Raw genomic sequence first — 16412 nt, 5'->3', positions numbered from 1 at the left:
ATGATAAGCAATAAGGGAAAATGAGGTAGGACTGAGGGTCAATAACCAGAGAGTTGGCTTTTGTCTCCCTGCCTAGTTATGAACTAGACGGCACAAGAAGTCTTATTCATTTTTCTATCCCCATTGCACAGTAGTCATTGTGTCATTCATTCAATTACTATTGAGCACCAAGCTGGGTGCTTGGGGATACAACGCTGAACAAGATAAACAAGGTCCCCACCCTCAGGATGCATATTTATTCTAGTTAGGAAGATGTGAATAAAGATGTAAACCACAACAAACACAAATTATGAAGAGTTCTGAGAAGTAAAAAAATGTTGTGATGGGAGAAGGGATGTTACTTGGGAGATAAGATGACAGGGAAGATCTGAATCTAAGCTGAAACGTAAAGGATAAAAAGAACCAGACCAAGAACAACGAACGGCTGGATAACATGTGTTGCAAGCATAGACGGATGGACAGATGCACAAAGACACAAACCGACCGAGTGGGTACGGTGATAATGTAGTCACGCTCCCATACCCAGTTCCTAGTGCACTTAACACAATAGAGGAACGGGAGCAGGACTGGGCATCAGAGACCCAAAATTCTCCAATCTTGCTCTCACCTGAACTCGTTGAATCAGCCTGCTGGTTCCGAGGAGCCGCAGGGGGGCAACCGAGAGCTCATTCATTTCCCCTTTAAGGCTGAGGCGGAAGGGCAGAGGGTGAAGACCTTTGTGTCGGCGGGATAGAAACAGGCCCGCCCCTTTAAGAGGGCGGAGACGCTGGTGTGGCGGCGGCTTTGAATGCGGCCAGGATCCGCGGCCCCCAACCTCCCGGAGACCCTCCCTCAGCCTCCGCTGGGGTCGCAAAGACACTTCCCACTAATCCTGTCCTCGGAGTATCATCGCCCAGGCTCTACTACTTCCATCTGGGTCGAGTCCGAGGAGATCCTCCGAGTCCGGGTGGGCTGGGCCGATCCACCCGCCGCAGCCCACCCGCTGGAGCCATGGTAATGCCGCGCCCGCGCCTGGGGTCCCCCGGGTGCGGTCCCAGCTCCCGTAACCACCTCCCAGGTTCCCACCCGTCACCCGAGGGGGGCTGCAGAGCCGGGGTCTGGGTGGGACCCAGGGTTCTGGTCAGGGTTTGGCAGGACGCGCTGCAGACCTTGGGAAAGCACGCCCCCCGCCCCGCGCTGGTCCTGTTTCCCTCCTGTAGCCTTCCTTCTCTCTTTGGAAAATTGTTCCTCCATCCCAGTGCGCTCAAATGCCTACCTTTTGGGTCCATCCCTTCCCCGCTCTGCCTTCGCCCTCCCCACACTCTGACCCTTGGACTGCCAGGGAAGGCGTGATAACAGTACCTCTTGATTCTCTGGCATCAGGGATCTGGAACAATCTCTGACATGGCATTCATCTGGAGCTAGCCACAGCAGCCCTGCCGACTAGAAAGAAGGAACCATGGACTGGGACACCCCACCCCCGCTTCTGGGAGTCTAGCTTTTGGGCGTTGGATTAGATGGAAGGAAATTTCTTGGTTTGAGTCTCAGACACCAGGCCAGTGTGCTTGGGTTTATGGTTGATTCCTTATGTTTGACAGACATTTGAGTTGTAGCAAAATCCTCAGACCTGTGTGCACAGTGCTGATCCCCACTCCCCACCCTGTTGTACTAGGGATGAACCCAGGACCTCAGGCATGGCAGGCAAGCTCTCTACCACTGAGCTGCACCCCCAGCCCAGTACAGTGCTGATTCTGAAGAACTGTTTTTGCTCCCCTTGGCAGCCTTCTCTTTGCCCCTCTTCAGGACTAACACAGATGGATCTGAGTGGATTCTATTACAAGAAAAGATTTTAAGTCATTTAAATCTTTAACTGAATCCCATTTCTTCTCTCCTCATCCCTTATTCCTCCCCCAGCACTAGCAAAAAACAAAAAACAGTACACCTGATGGTCTTGTTAGAGTTGGGAAAAAGCACAGTGAGGACAGAATGTACTTGCAAATGGCATTTCTCCTCCAGCCTCAATTGCTTTGTTTTCCTTTCAGGCATGCAGTTTGCGGAAGCTGTTTACTGTGGAAGAGGAGTTTGAAGATGAGGTAAGGAAGTGTTGGTAATCAAAGATGGCAAAGGATATAAACATCCAGGTCCAGAACATTTTGGAGCAGCCTGCAGCAGCCTCCTTTCAGTTGACATGTATATCTTTTTTATCTGTGAGAGACAGAGAAATGATAAGAAATATAAACAACCTACTTAACTGTCTTAGCAACAAACAAAAAACCAGAGATGAGTTGCTTAATTGCTGTATCTTTAAGTTATAAGGGCCTTTTCTGGGAAGCTGTGTTATGTAGATGGTTTAATTCACCTTCATGATGGCATACTGGAGGTGGGAAGAAAGTTTAGGGAGAGCATAAATAATAAATAAATAAATAGTGTAGGAGACAGTACAATTACTGGATGGCTTTGGACCTGTGATCACCAGCTGACTATGTGAACCAAGGCAAATTACTTCCACTTTCTGTTCTTCTGCCTCAGATATTATGCCCTTTCCATTCATTCCTCTGAAGGTAAGGAATTGGACTAGATCTAAAGCCAGGGTATTAGATTCACCTTTATTTAGACCTTGCCACATGCCAATTAAGTCAGAATTTCCAATGCTGGCAGGGGTGTTTCTACTTTTTTGTGGTGCTGGGGATTGAACCCAGGGCCTTGTGCTTGTAAGGCAAGCACTCTACCAACTGAGCTATCTCCTCAGCCCTGGCAGGGGTGTTTCTAAAGTACAGCCAGAGACCACTGAACTAATGGTCTCTGTAGCTCTCTTCACATTTAGAACCAATGGATAACTTCATCCCGGAGGCTGAAAATTATTACTTCCAATCCTTTTTAGAAAGAGGCAGGATTTAAGTGAGTAAAGCCCAAAGAGATAAGTTAACCTGCCTGACAAGAGTCCCAGCAGCCAGGATGAGAACTCAGCCCCCTGATTCCAATCTAATGTACATGGAACCTACTAAAATACATTTACAGAGTAGAATTTTTCCATTTTACCAAAGACAAGCCCATTCAATAATTACTTTTTGTTTGTTTGTTATTTTTGGTGCTTAGAATCAAACTCAGAACTCTGTTAATGCTTAGCATGCCTCTAATGCTGATGCACACTCTCAGCACCAATAAAAACGACTTTTTGTCTCCCAGTGCTTTGCCCCAAAATTCCATTCAGCATTTGTTTAGATGCCTAACTTGTGCCTGGTATGGTGGTGAATTCCACAACACTGTGCCCAACTGGGAAAAATCTAGTAAAATACATATGTGGTACCTGGTACCAGTGAGTTTCAAAATGTTAGTTGTTTTTGTTATTACATGGGGACTTAATTTTTGTTTTTACAATAATTAAAAACTGCCAGCTTTGTCAAGGAAATGAGTCCTTGTCTTTCAACTTTGGAGATGTGTGATTACAGACTGAAAGGTGACTCTTAAAATGACCCTCTTGGGTCTTACCAGGTGATGATAGGACTGGTAGGTTGTTAGTGGAATTAAAGGACTGTTCAAGTTTCTGGTCCTTGAAAATGGCAGACCAGTCCTTTTTCCCCTTCCTAAGACACATGACCTGTCTGAGAGTGAGCTCTTTGGGAAAAAAAGGGGACCCATCAATATCCAGGGTCATAATTCTAATCAATATTATTATTGCTAAATCCTGAAGTAGTCCTGCTGGAGTCGGGAACTCTTTGGTACACAAAGCAGGTTAAAAAACCTTACTCTAACCCAGACAATTCAGTGCAGCAGCAGGGGTGTGGGTGGAGGGGACCTTCCTGTCAGTTAAATCAGCAGTTCTGACTCAAAAACACCCTCAGAACAGGTCTGTTGCTCTTGAAGGTGTCAATCTCACCTTGCTTCCCAACTGGAATCCATACTTAATTTAACTTGCCTGAAAAGCTATATTTAACTTCCACCTATTTTGCTGGATCCAGGGGTTCTCTGGCTTCCTGAAGACTGGTATGTGTGTGTGTTTGTGTGTTAGGGTTGGGGAGTGGACTAAGGACAGGCAGCATGACCATTACCATCTGGTGGTTCTCTATTACACTGACTGGACACCAGAAAGATAGTTTTCTTGAGATGGATGCATGTCCTTGGGTGATTCCTTTGACTCCTTAGTTCTCTAGGACCTTTGTTTCTGCTTTTCTTCACCTAACCAAAGATTAAACAGAGAGAAATTACTTGCAGACTTAGCCTTAGAATGTTTCTTTTTTTTTTTTTTTTTTTTTTTTGGGGGGTGCTGGGGATTGAACCCAGGGCCTTGTGCTTACAAGGCAAGCACTCTACCGACTGAGCTATCTCCCCATCTCCAGAATGTTTCTGATTGAAGCCTGGTGGTAGGCTCATGGTCAAGGTCACCAGCAATGGTGAGAGACGTCATTGTCTTTCACACTGTTTTCCCCACTTGCAGGTACACACACATAGGTACCACATTCCTGAACTGTAAAAGTAGTTTTTTAATTTTTCCAAAACATAAATAAAAATTTCCAGATGCAAAGATCTATTGTCTCTGCTTCTTTGTAGGATTTCTTGTCTGCTGTGGAAGATGCAGAGAACCAGTTTGCTGGCTCTCTACCTGTAAATGCTGGGTGCCTACGACCTGTTTCTTCCAAGTCACAGGAGACTGTGCAGGGGAAGTCTTCAAGGTCACTGCCATTACATCCCACTGCTTCTTCAGAGATGTTGAGACTGCCAACCCTGGGATTCTGCCTCCCGACCTCCAGCATGCCCAGAGCCCCCAGGGATCCACCTTCTATAGAAACTGTCCCCATAAGCCCTGTCTCAACTTCCAGCAGCTGGACTGGCAATCAGAGAAGAATGACACTGACAGAAGTGCTCCAAGAGCCAGCAAGACCCCAGTCCTCTGCCCCGCATCCTCTACTTGCCTTTGAGAACCAACAGCAGGGATTTGGTGGTTTTGAGGGGCCTGAACAAGATGAATTTGATAAAGTCCTAGCAAGCATGGAGCTGGAGGGAGCTGGCATGGAGCTGGAACTTGGCGTTGGCAGTGAGGCCACACAAATCCTGCCTGCCCAGCACCAGGAGGACACAGTCTTGGCAAAAAAGGCCCGAGTAGCTGGTCTGAGTGGATCTTGCCAGCAGGGGCCCATGTCTGCCACTGGCATAACAGGTGTCACGTCAGCCCTGGATGAGCCTCTAAAGCCTGTTATCCACTGTCGGACTCCATGGCCCCGCTTGAAACCTGGTGCTGCGGGCAATCTTCCTATTCCAACTGCCCTATCAGTTCCTACTCAGCAACTGCACTGGGAAATCTGTCCCAAAGGCCCCTCTGTTCCAGTACCCCAGCCTCTCCAAGCCGCTGGTGGGCCTGTTCAGAGCAGCCCTCAAAATCGTTTGCCTGGTCAGCCATTTCAGTCTCCCAGTGCCTGGTTAGGTGGCAAACCTCATTTTTCTAGACTGCAAACTCCCAATTCCAGATCTACTCCCTCGAGGACCAGCTCTGTGGTATCTCCTTGGGATCCCCTGCAATCCCGAGCCCCAGTGTCTCCTCTTGAGTCTCCTGTCAGCATCCCAAAAGGTCCCCATTCCTCTCAAAAGGTTCCCCAGGCAGCTCTGCAGACCCCCATAGTCACCAACCACCTGGTGCAGCTGGTCACTGCTGCCAACCGGACTCCCCAAGAGCCCACCCGCGCCAAAATGCGCCGCTTCCCTGGCCCAGCAGGACTCCTGCCTCACCAGGTGAGCGACCTGGTTCTCTTAAGACAGTGGAAGCAAGGGAGAGAAGCAATAGTCCAGCACTGTCCCCTATCCAGCCCTAGAATTTCTTCCTCCTGAGGGGCAAGGAGGAAGAAAGGGAAGATAGGGAGCATTTGCAAAGCTGTGGAAGAAGTCAAAAGACAAGGGAAGGGGCCTGGGGATGTAACTCAGTGGTAGAGCACTTCCCTAGCAGTTGTGAGGCCCTGCGTTCCATCCCTAGGACTAAAAAAAAAAAAAAAAGTGGGAAGGAAGAATGCTAGAAAATTTACCCAGGAAAGAGGTGCATAAGGCTATGGCAACTTCCTGGTTTTCATATTTATTTAGTGCCTACTGTTTGCTGCTACTAGAGCAAGGAGATTCATTCACTCATATTTGCTAGGGAGTAGATATTGGGCAATTTTCTTTAAACTGAGACTATAAAGATTAAAGAGGAACAATTTCTGTCCTAAGGAGCTTACAGTGTAGAAGAAACAGGTGTGAACAAATGATTAGGCACAAAGAGCACGGTGTAAGAGTCATTCCTTGGCTGCTGGGGAGACAGGGCTGGCCTTGGATTTCCTGGGTGGCTTTGGGTTAATGAGTAGGAGGCAGAGAGGTGTGTGGGGAGGGGCCATGCAAAGCACAGCCGCCCAAAAGCAGGTGCTCCTGGAGAGCCACACAACAGGTCACTGTGGCTGCTATATGGGGTCAATGTGAGGAAGCTGGGGCTGAAGAGGAGATACCTCTGCTGCAAGTTTGTATTTAAGCAGTAGAGTCAGACACTGAGTTGCTTAGGGCCTCACTAAGTTGCTGAGGCTGACTTTGAACTCATGATCCTCCTGCCTCATTGCCCCCCTCACACCTTCCCCACCCCTGCACCAGCTGCTGGGATTACAAATGTGCACAACTGTGCCCAGCTCTTTTCCTGTCATCATAAGGGTGTTTTGAAAGAAATTCTGCCTGTAACTTGCTCTTCCACAGCACTTCAAGAGAAATCCAAGGAGGCTGTCCATGTTCCTTCTAGGCTGGATCTCCCTGGAGGGAAGGTTAGGTCCCTGAGAAGGAACCTGGGGAAAACTGTCCCTTAACTCCTCACAGGCCCCCCTAGTCACTGCCCCCGTCAGGCAGCCTTGGGTTTTGCTCCTGGGCCAGCTCCAGGTTCCTCAAATTCCCAAAATGATCCCCAAAGTGTCTTTTTTGAGCCGCTAGTGAGGCTCCTGAGACTGCGTTAGGAGATGTAATATGTGTTAATTGTCCCTGATAGTTTCCTGAACTCATTATGTAACCCAGACAAGACACTATACTTGTAAATAACAGCTGCTGAGCTTGCTCTCACCTTCTCTCTTCCCTCTTAGCATAGTGGGAAGAATCTGGAGGAAATCATGGTTTCCACACCCCAGACTCCAGCTCATGGTGCTCTTGCTAAATTCCGGACAGAGGTAACTCATTCCATGTAAATATTAACTTCTGGTGCATCATTGGAGGGTGAGGGTTGTCCCTGCATGTTGGAGGAGTTGAGTGCTGCTGTGAAGGCAGCTGGGGGAGGTGGCAATTTTACTGGCATCAAGTAAGGCCTGTCCTGATGCCAGGCAGCCATTAACCAATGCCATGGGTCTAGCCTTCTTTCCCATCTAAGAAATAAGTGCCCATCTAGCTCCATCTTCCCCTAGGGAAGGAGAGTGAGATAAATATTATGAGATTGTATCTTGGGAACCCTTCCTCTCAGATTTCTGAGAACCAAGCTGGGGAGGATCTGGCTTCATCTTGCCTCCAGGGGGTCCCTCTTGGTGGGTGAGACCAGCTTCTCTCCTTTCTAGAGTTCTTGTTGACCTTCCCTGCCCTTGGGCCCACTTTTCCTTTAATTCTCTGAAGTGTTTCTTCTCTTTGCTGCAGTTCCCCAGATTTGCCAGTCCATTTCAGATCCAAACCAGTCAATAGTCATCTGAATTCAAAACAGTTATTAATATAAGAAGGTTAACGGTTAAAGCCAGAGACAAAATAAGATATTACAGGGTTTAAAATGGCAAAGACACTTCTGGAATCCTATACATATATAGGGGATCCTTACCCCAAAGATTTTTTTGAGTACCATGAAGACAAGCATGGTTAGTCTATTGCTTCAATGTAATTAAAGTCACCATCTGACTTAAAAAAAAGCACCTTTGCTGTAGCTGCTTAGTGAAAGATGTGATATACAGCAACATTTCACATACCGTTTTCTGGCCTTGGAGATAATTGAGAGACTGTCACTACCATGCTACAGTTTTTCCCAGAGGTTCCCCCTTTGTCTCCCACCCTCCATCCTGTCTCAGTCAAGGGCCTGTAGGAAGAGGAATCTATTAACGCAGGCTCCCGCTCTACTTTGTGCCAGATCGTTAGTTCCCAGTCATCAGTGGAGGAGGATTTTGAGCGAGGGCCCTGGCTGACCATGAAATCTGCTCTGGGCCTGGATGAGAGAGACCCAACCTGCTTCCTCTCTACCTATAGCATTGTCATGGTACTGCGGAAGGTAAGGACTCTTAAGTGCTGAGACCCAAAGAAAAGACCATTTTTCTCCCTTTCACTAATCTACTGCCCTAGTCCCCCTTAAGAAGGGGTTATCTGCTCCCTGTTACCCCAGGCCTGTCCCTGAGGGGCAGCATGAATGAAGTCCTTTGGTTGTATCTTCCACTGGCCTACCTGTTCACAACCATCCACAGTATTGGACACAGGCAGAAGGAGAGTGGACTCTGGGCATGCCTCCGCACTTTCAGGCACTGGATGGGGTAAAGCACACTGAGCTCCCCAGCAGTCAAGGGCCATGTGCAGATACGTGTTAGTACATGTATATGCTATATCCTTTCCCATGCCTGCCGTGATGGAGTGCTACATGAATACATGCACACAGAAGACAGGAGGCAGGGGAGAGAAATGAAGGACTGCCAGCTTCAGGCCTGCCAGAGGAAGATGAGATATGCCCTTCTAATTGCCTTTTTGCCCTCCATGAAGGAAGATCTTCACCAGTCTCTGGTTGTCCCTGGCACACTTGGGGACTTGGAAAGATACAGGTGAGTCTTGACCAGTTCAGTGAATGCCTCTTTCTGTAAGCAGGCAGCCTTGAAGCAGCTTCCCAGGAACAAGGTCCCTAACATGGCAGTGATGATCAAGTCCCTGACTCGGAGTACAATGGATGCCAGTGTGGTTTTCAAGGACCCTACAGGTAAAGAGTTAGGTTCTATGAGTGTTTCCTGAGTGGCCTCTGTTGAGGTCAAGAGAGGAGGAGAAATCACTCCTTCCATTTGCAGGTGGGAACATTGAGGCAGTGAGGACCCCACTTCCCAGCCAGGGCTCAAACCTGTTGCTGTGTTGCTCTTGATCCTGAGACTGATGGACCATATGGTATTTGCAGGAGAAATGCAGGGGACAGTGCACAGGGTGCTGCTGGAGACACGCCAGAATGAGCTGAAGCCTGGCTCGGTGCTGTTGCTGAAGCAGGTATGGGAGCCCTAGGTGGGGGCCAGCTTCCACCCCTCCCACCCTGGAGAGGGCCCTCAGGTTTCCTGTGTTCTTACCTAGGTGGCTGCCTTCCTTATACCCAGGCAAAGAGGGACTGGACTATTGTTAGGCCCTGGCTTGCTAAAGCTGAGGGCAGGCCTATGGCCCTTGAGCTGCTCCTATTCTTTGGAGACGGATGGAAATGGAGGGTTATGTTGAGGGGAAAGGTGTGGTAAGAGCTCCACTCTGGTACCAAGGGTGACAGGAATGATTTGTGTGATGCTGGTGCAGAGGATCCTCAGCAAGAAGTAGGCAAGTACCAGGTGGCCATCTGGCAGCACCTAGTTCTCCATCAGGACACTGACCTTCCCCTTCCTCAACAACAGATTGGGGTGTTTTCTCCCTCACTCCGAAATCACTACCTCAACGTGACACCTAACAACCTGGTCCATATATACAGTCCAGATTCTGGGGATGGGAACAGCAAGCCATCTCAGCCCTTCCCCAAGGTAAGAGGAGCAGGATGGATGGGTACTCATGGAGTCTTCTTTCTGCCTGAATCTTTTTAGTTTTTCTCTCCTTCACCCTGGGAAGCAGAGGTAGGAAGGGGGCAGTTGCCCTGAGGTGAAGAGGTGATGTGGGGACAGAACCATGTCCTCCTGTCCCTGCTATAGCCACCTGCTAGACAGTTTAGTAACAGTACCTAGAAGCACAGTTGGCTTCTTGGTGATTCCTGAGTGTCTGGTGGCAGGCTTGAACATATGAGAGGACAGCAGTCACTTGAGCACTAACCAAGGTGAGGGCTCACTAGGGGTGGTGACAGAAAATGACCCAGGGTCAGATTTGGCAGGGTGGGTATCAGTTTAAAGAACAGTGAGCTACAGTGGACTTTCAGGTGAGCTAACACTTGCTGTGTGTCTTCCCTTCTGGCCTCTGCCTTTGTTGGGCAAGGCAGAAACTACACAGAGTACTAGGGGAGCACTCCTTTAGGAACTGAGGTGACCCTCTACTATCTCTGGGAGGTGATGACTTTCTAGGCAGCTCCACTCCAGGGTAAGAGTGCAGAGCCAGGCTTGTTTAACTGTGTGCACCCTTCTTGGGATCCTGGCCCATAGGACAGGAGACTTGGGTCTTGTCTCAGCTCTGCTGATAATTTCTGCTGTGACCTTGGGCAAGTCCTTTCCCCTGCCCTGCCATTGCTTCATCTGCAGTACAAGTGTGTAAGACTTTATGACAGCTAGTCAGCTTGAGCCATTAGCTCTAATTTTTCTACTTATATTTCCTTTATTTTTCCTCTCAACACCTCCACATTCTCTTAAAATCACCCCACTTCTAAAAATAATCCTTATTTTTCTTTTAAATTTCTAATTTTCCATACTCATTGTAATGGCATAGAATAAGCAAAAAATGAAACTCATCCTTCTCCACTTTCATTCCCTAGGGCTAACCATAGTTAACAATTTAATTGCCACCTTTAATTACCTGCCCATATATTAGCTAGTTTGGAGATTGTTAACAGCTCATTTTTTATCTCAGGCTAACTCTTCAACATATTTCTGAGTGACCTCTTTGCTCTTTCCTCCATTTATATAGATTCCCTAAAACACTAGAAACCAACAGAATTAGGAAAAAAAATTACCCCTCAAAGGTTTGTTTTAACTGTCTATTGGTTTGGGTATTTGGTTTTTCAACTCCCTCCCATAGCCTGGGCCTGGGTAACCCCAGTCCCTGCCACATTCCTTCATTATGTTTCTCTCCTAAGTCCCTATCCAGCGCTTTGAGGTCATTTGGGTAAAGGTGGTACCCTCTGGAGGGATTTCACGGTCATGGGCACTGGTAACCAGCTCCTCTGTCCCCAGGATCTAGGAAGTTTCCATGGCGGCCTCCAGCAGGATGTGGCCACAAAGCCTAGGGAAGTTCTCGGAACAGCGCAGAACCCAGTGGCAGGGATGTCCCCTGAGGAAGAACTTCCAGAAGCAGGTAAGGCAATCAGCTTATCCGGATCAAGAAAGTCTCTTTCCTCTGACATAGCTGGGCCAGAATCCTCCTGGCTGCATCTTGTTCCTCCTCCTGAGTATTTGGATCTTGTATAATCTTATTGAAATCAAATAGGATATCTTGTTTGGCAAGGCTGCAGTCTACAAACTAGCTGAAAGGCACTTTTTCTTTTGTGGTGCTAGGGATTTAACAGGGCCTTGTGCATGTGAGGCTAGCACTCTACCAACTGAGCTATATCCCCAACCCTGGACAGGCACTATTTTTGTGCTACATTTTGATTCCTCTGTGGTCTGAGGACCAGACCTTAGAGGCAGATTTCTCCATTCTGACTAAGTTCAGAGGCCCACTGGAGGGTGCTGAGAAGTTACATCTCCATGTGCTTAAGTGGGGGATCAGGATACAAACCTGAGAGGCCCAAGTGTAGACCTCTTGTGTGTAGGCCTCAGGAAGCTGTATCACCCAGTGAAACACAGTCCAGAGTTGTTTCCTTAGCTTTTCGATTCTAGAAATTCAAACCTGTCTGGCCCCAAAGATCATGGGATTATGAGTAGTTGTCTCTCACTAACAATTCACAATATGCTAATGGATAGACTAAAACCCTTTTATAGAGTATCTGTCCCTATGCTGGGATCTTGCATTGTCTGGAATCCTGTGCAAGTTTAATGATAGGCCTGATCATAAGAATGTTACTTGTCAGGTGTGGTGGCACATGCCTGTAATCCCATTGACTCAGGAGGCTGAGAGGGAAGAGAATCACAAGTTTGAGTCCAGCCTCAGCAACTTAATGAGACCCTCAGCACTTTGGAAGATCTTGCCTCAAAAAAGAAAAAGGACTGGGGAAATAGCTCAGTGGTAAAGCATCCCTAAGTTCAATCCCCAGTACCAAAACAAACAATGGTTGCTAGTGTAGAGTGACTACTTTTTTTTTTTTTTTTTTTTTTTTTTTTTTGCTATAAGGAAATTCTAGCCCTGCCTCCTGAGTACAGTGCTGATCACCTTAATTAAAATTTGAATGTTGGGGTACAGTGGCACACTCCCGTAATCCCAGCGGCTCGGGAGGCTGAGGCAGGAGGATTGCAAGTTCAAAGCCAGACTCAGCAACTTAGTGAGGTCTTAAAGCAACTCAGTGAGACCCTGTCTCTAAATAAAATATTCAAAAGGGCTGGGGATGTAGTTCACTGGTTAAGCACTACTGAGTTCAATCCCTGGTACCAAAAAAAAAAATTTTTTTTAATGCTCCCCAAACTAACTCCTTTCTTGAGTACACAGCAGCAGTGTGCATTGAGTGCTCTTACTAGACTTGACCAGGCTCTTAGGTGTAATGCACGGAGAGTCTGATTTACTTTTAGAACTCCTGATCCTACTCAGGAAGTAGAGTTTTCTAATTGCCAGTAGTGGCTCTGGCATCTCTTGAAACCTGAGTATGCTCATTTTGGGCAAGTTGTTTTACCTCTTTGTATTCTATTCTCTCAGGTGAAGTGGGGTTTATCACAGAAACCACCATGAAATGCCCTGTGAAAGGTTACTGAGACACAGAGCAAGCACTTAGTAAGTTATTAGCTGCCCTTATTAACAAAAAGAAGGTCAGTAAAGATTATTGCACACCTGGAATCCCAGTTACTCAGGAGGCCGCGTCAGGAGGATTGCAAGTTTGAGAACAGCCTGAGCAACTTAGTGAGACCTTGTCTCCAAAAATTAAAAGAATGTAACTCAGTGGTAAAGAGGCTCTGGCTTCAATCCCTGATATCTTAAAAAAAAAAAAAAAAATACAAGGTTGGTTATGTTTCCAGAATCTTGGGCATAAACACACATTATCTGAGAACTGTGGTCAGTAACATTTTTTTTTTTTTTTTTTTTTAATGTTACAAGGGATTGAACCCAAAGGCTCTTTACCACTGGGTTACACCCCCATCTCTATTTTTTATTTTGAGATAAGGTCTCACTAAGTTGCTGAGGCTGACCTTGAATTGATGATCCTCCTGTCTTAGCCTCCCTAGTAACTAGGATTATAGGCACTATGTCACTTTACCTGACAGGAATGGTTACTTTGTGTCCTTATTCCCACTCAGGAATTTTGGGGAAGGAGGTGATGCTATCTCCATCCATCAGCCGAGAAACCAGATTAATGAGCTTTGTGATTCTGAACACATATAATGGCTTTTGTGTCTTCACAAAAGGGTTGCACTAGGGGACCTCACAAGCCTTCCTGCTTGGTACTGTGCCTCTGGATGAAAGGAGAGGATTCATTGAGCCCAGGGGGATTTCCTTTCTTACCAGAATGACCCAGGCATTATACCCTGCCTTTTGTTGTGCACATGTACTTTGGGAGCAGAAGGGAGATGGAAGTCAGGCCTGTCTCAGGCCCATTGGCATGGGCACCACTGCCCAGGGGAGCTACCCCACTTTCTGAGTAGTCAGGCCCTGGCCCTCCTGAAGAGCAGGTACTTTAGGCGCCAATCATGCTGAACCTTAATGTTGTCACTGAGGCTACCCCCTTTCCCCTGCAGATGACTTGGATGGACTCCTGAGTGAGCTCCCTGAGGACTTCTTCTGTGGGACCAGCAGCTGGGATTGCCCCAAGGCAGGGCACCCACCATGAGCAAGCAGCCTCTCAGTTGCCAGGCAAGGCTCTGGGTATATCTGGTTACATGCAAGGGAAAGAAGGCCCATACAACTGGCAACTGGCCAAAGCTTGGGCTTCTGTGGTGCTCCCATCCTGGATGATGAACCTGAAAAGTCCCTCATCTTGGATTCTGCACAGTTGCAGCTTTGAGACTTCCTTGGCATTGGCATCCCAGACCTCAGCCAAAGACTGAATCTTAGCCTTCCTGTCTTCCAAGCCCTCTGGTGCATCGTTCTTTTTCCCACCAACAGGAAAGTTGCATCATTCTTCTATTTCAGCTGAACTTTAGGGGATATTGGGCCTAGTTTGCTTGTCTCCTTACTCCCTACTCCCAGGAAAGCTGAGGAGCTAAGAAGCATTGCACCATGACAAAGTCGACAGCCCACCTGTGCCCAAGGTTCCCAGGTGCAGGGGCAGCGGTGTGAGCTGTTGTACTTGGTTCTGAAATAAAGCAGCTTCAGGCAGATACATAGGCCAGGGCAAAACCAAGCAACTCTGGTTCTTTTTGTCTTTTTTTTTTAATACCTTTTTCTTTTAGACAATTTTATGTTTATAGAATTATTATAAAAATAGTTCAGCAAGCTCCCATATACTCTGTGTCCAGTTTCCTCTATTATTAACCTCTTACATTTATCATAATTAATGAACCAATATCAGTACTATATCGCGAACTCACTCCACACTTTTTTCGGATTTACAGTTTCCCCTTATGTCCTTCCACGGTTTCAGAATCCCACATTACATTTAATCTTACTGTCCCTTTAGGCTTGTTATTGGTGACAGTTTCTCAGACTTTCCTTGTTTTAGACAACTTTGATAGTTCTGAGAAGTACTGACTGGGTGGATTGTAGGATACCCCTCTGTTAGGATTTTGCTGATGTTTTTCTCATGATTAGACTGGGGTTATATAGGTCTTGGGGAGGAAGACAGAGGTAAGGTGCCTTTCCCCTAATGTCTTGCTAGGGTTCGTGTTGACCTGGGTCACCTGGCTGAGCTAAGGTTCAGGCTTCTCCGCTGCATAGTCGCTGTTTTTTCCTCTCCTTTCTGTCATGTTGGAAGTCACCATGTTCAGTGTAGGGGAAGTTCTGCTCTACCTCTTTAAAGGCAGAAGAGCTACATATATTATTTGGAATTCTTCTGCACAGGAGATGTCTCTGTTCTCCCTCACTTATTCAATCATTTATATCAGTGTGGACTCAGGAATTTATTTTATACTTTGGGTTGTAATCAAATACTACTTTATTTCGTTGCCAAGTAACTCTTCATTGCTGTAGCTTCTCTGTAACACCTTTCAGACAGGAGTTGACAAGGGCATGGGTGTGGCATAAAAGGACTAATTATTCAAGTTACCAACCTTGTTTTCCTTTCCGGAATGGGAGAGGAAAACTCTCCCAACTCCTAGGCAAGAAAGGGCAGGTTAAAGAGGCCAGATTGACGCCAACCATCCCCTGCAGCAGCCAGGGGCCTCCCAGGGACCTGGGCTCTGCACTGCTTTGGGAGGAGGTATTAATCTCCTTTTCCCAAAGAGCGGCTGAACCTATAAAGCTGAGTCTTAAGGCAGAAGTGAGCAAGTGCCTTGAAAACTCCGTGTTCAGTTGACTTGATTGACGTGGGCCCTGTTCCAGAAGGCTGTTGTGCTACTAGGCCAGGACAGGAGAGGGCTAATTTCCCAGTACTCTTGCCCCTTCACGTTCCCATTTGGCCTTCCTACTTGAACATACCATGCATTTCGTCCGCCCACTGCTAACTCACAGCTTTGCCTCTGTAGCCTAGATCTGGGACAGAGCCCATCTGTGCCATGGTAGCTAGATCCCCCAGCACCCTGGCCTGCAGTGCTCCCCCCGACCCCAGACACTTCTGAGTCCTGGACCCCACTGCTCAGTCTTGACTCATATCAAACTACTGCAGGTCCTGGTTTCTTGTGTGCTTCAGGCTCTGAGCTCTCAAAAGGCAGGCTGGGCACTGAATCTCCTGGCACGGTTCCCTCTAGCACTTCTGGGCTCCTGTGGGCCCATGGGCAGGCTGAAGCAAAGGCTTTCTTTCTCTGCCCTCAGGAAGTGAATGCTAAGTATAAGGAGACCCACACACACAGGGATCTCTAAGGGACAGAGCTGTAGTCAGCACCTTCAGGCTTGTGTGGCAAGAAGGCAGGAAAAGAGGCCAGACTGGGACTGTTGTGTGCCTTAGGGGGAAAGGGGACGCCCACCACCTTGGCCCCTCTTGGCCCCACCTGGCCTTGCCAGATTCCCAACCCTGGGAACCCAGCTGTGGGTGCTCAGCCTGACCGTTGGCGGGGCAAATAAAACACCAAATGGGTTCCAGCAGGGTTAATCACAGCTGCGTCTATAGAGGAGCCTTTCTCTGAGGATCTCCTGGCCCTTACTGTGCATGATCTCATTCCTCCTCTGGGATCCCCCACCCTGGACTGCTACCAAGAAGCTGGGGCCAGGGAGAGAGTTAGTGAACAGGACCAGGGCAGTGCCGGAAAAAGCCCAAGCTGCTGCCACCCACTTGGGTGGGCGGATGAGTGTTTGCTCTGGCAGAGAGTAGGGGCCTCCATTCAATGCACTACACATAAGAGGCCAGTCTGCCTTGGGCCAAGTGCTCCTGAACACCA

At 47.7% G+C, this 16412-nt stretch overlaps 1 protein-coding gene across 1 annotated transcript; it reads left to right on the top strand.

Moving 5' to 3' along the window:
• Positions 1 to 767: 767 nt before the first annotated feature.
• On the top strand, positions 768 to 15118 carry HROB (homologous recombination factor with OB-fold). Its single transcript, XM_079132313.1, has 10 exons — positions 768 to 993; positions 2022 to 2072; positions 4528 to 5703; positions 7056 to 7139; positions 8072 to 8209; positions 8791 to 8899; positions 9089 to 9174; positions 9561 to 9683; positions 11034 to 11154; positions 13680 to 15118. The coding sequence occupies exons 1-10, from the start codon at positions 991 to 993 to the stop codon at positions 13769 to 13771; spliced, it is 1983 nt and encodes a 660-aa protein (XP_078988439.1). The 5' UTR covers positions 768 to 990; the 3' UTR covers positions 13772 to 15118.
• The last annotated feature ends 1294 nt before the right edge of the window (positions 15119 to 16412 follow it).

Source organism: Sciurus vulgaris (genome assembly GCF_902686455.1).
Source record: "Sciurus vulgaris genome assembly, chromosome: 3".
NCBI lineage: Eukaryota > Metazoa > Chordata > Mammalia > Rodentia > Sciuridae > Sciurus > Sciurus vulgaris.
Note: the sequence above shows the minus strand (reverse complement) of the source record. Positions and strands in the feature narration are given on the sequence as shown.

Excerpts from the sequence above, each read along its gene's own strand:
- HROB (XM_079132313.1), top strand. Across the intron at positions 5,704-7,055 it reads CAGGACTCCTGCCTCACCAG|CATAGTGGGAAGAATCTGGA; the intron begins GTGAGCGACCTG and ends CTTCCCTCTTAG. Across the intron at positions 9,175-9,560 it reads CGGTGCTGTTGCTGAAGCAG|ATTGGGGTGTTTTCTCCCTC; the intron begins GTATGGGAGCCC and ends CCTCAACAACAG.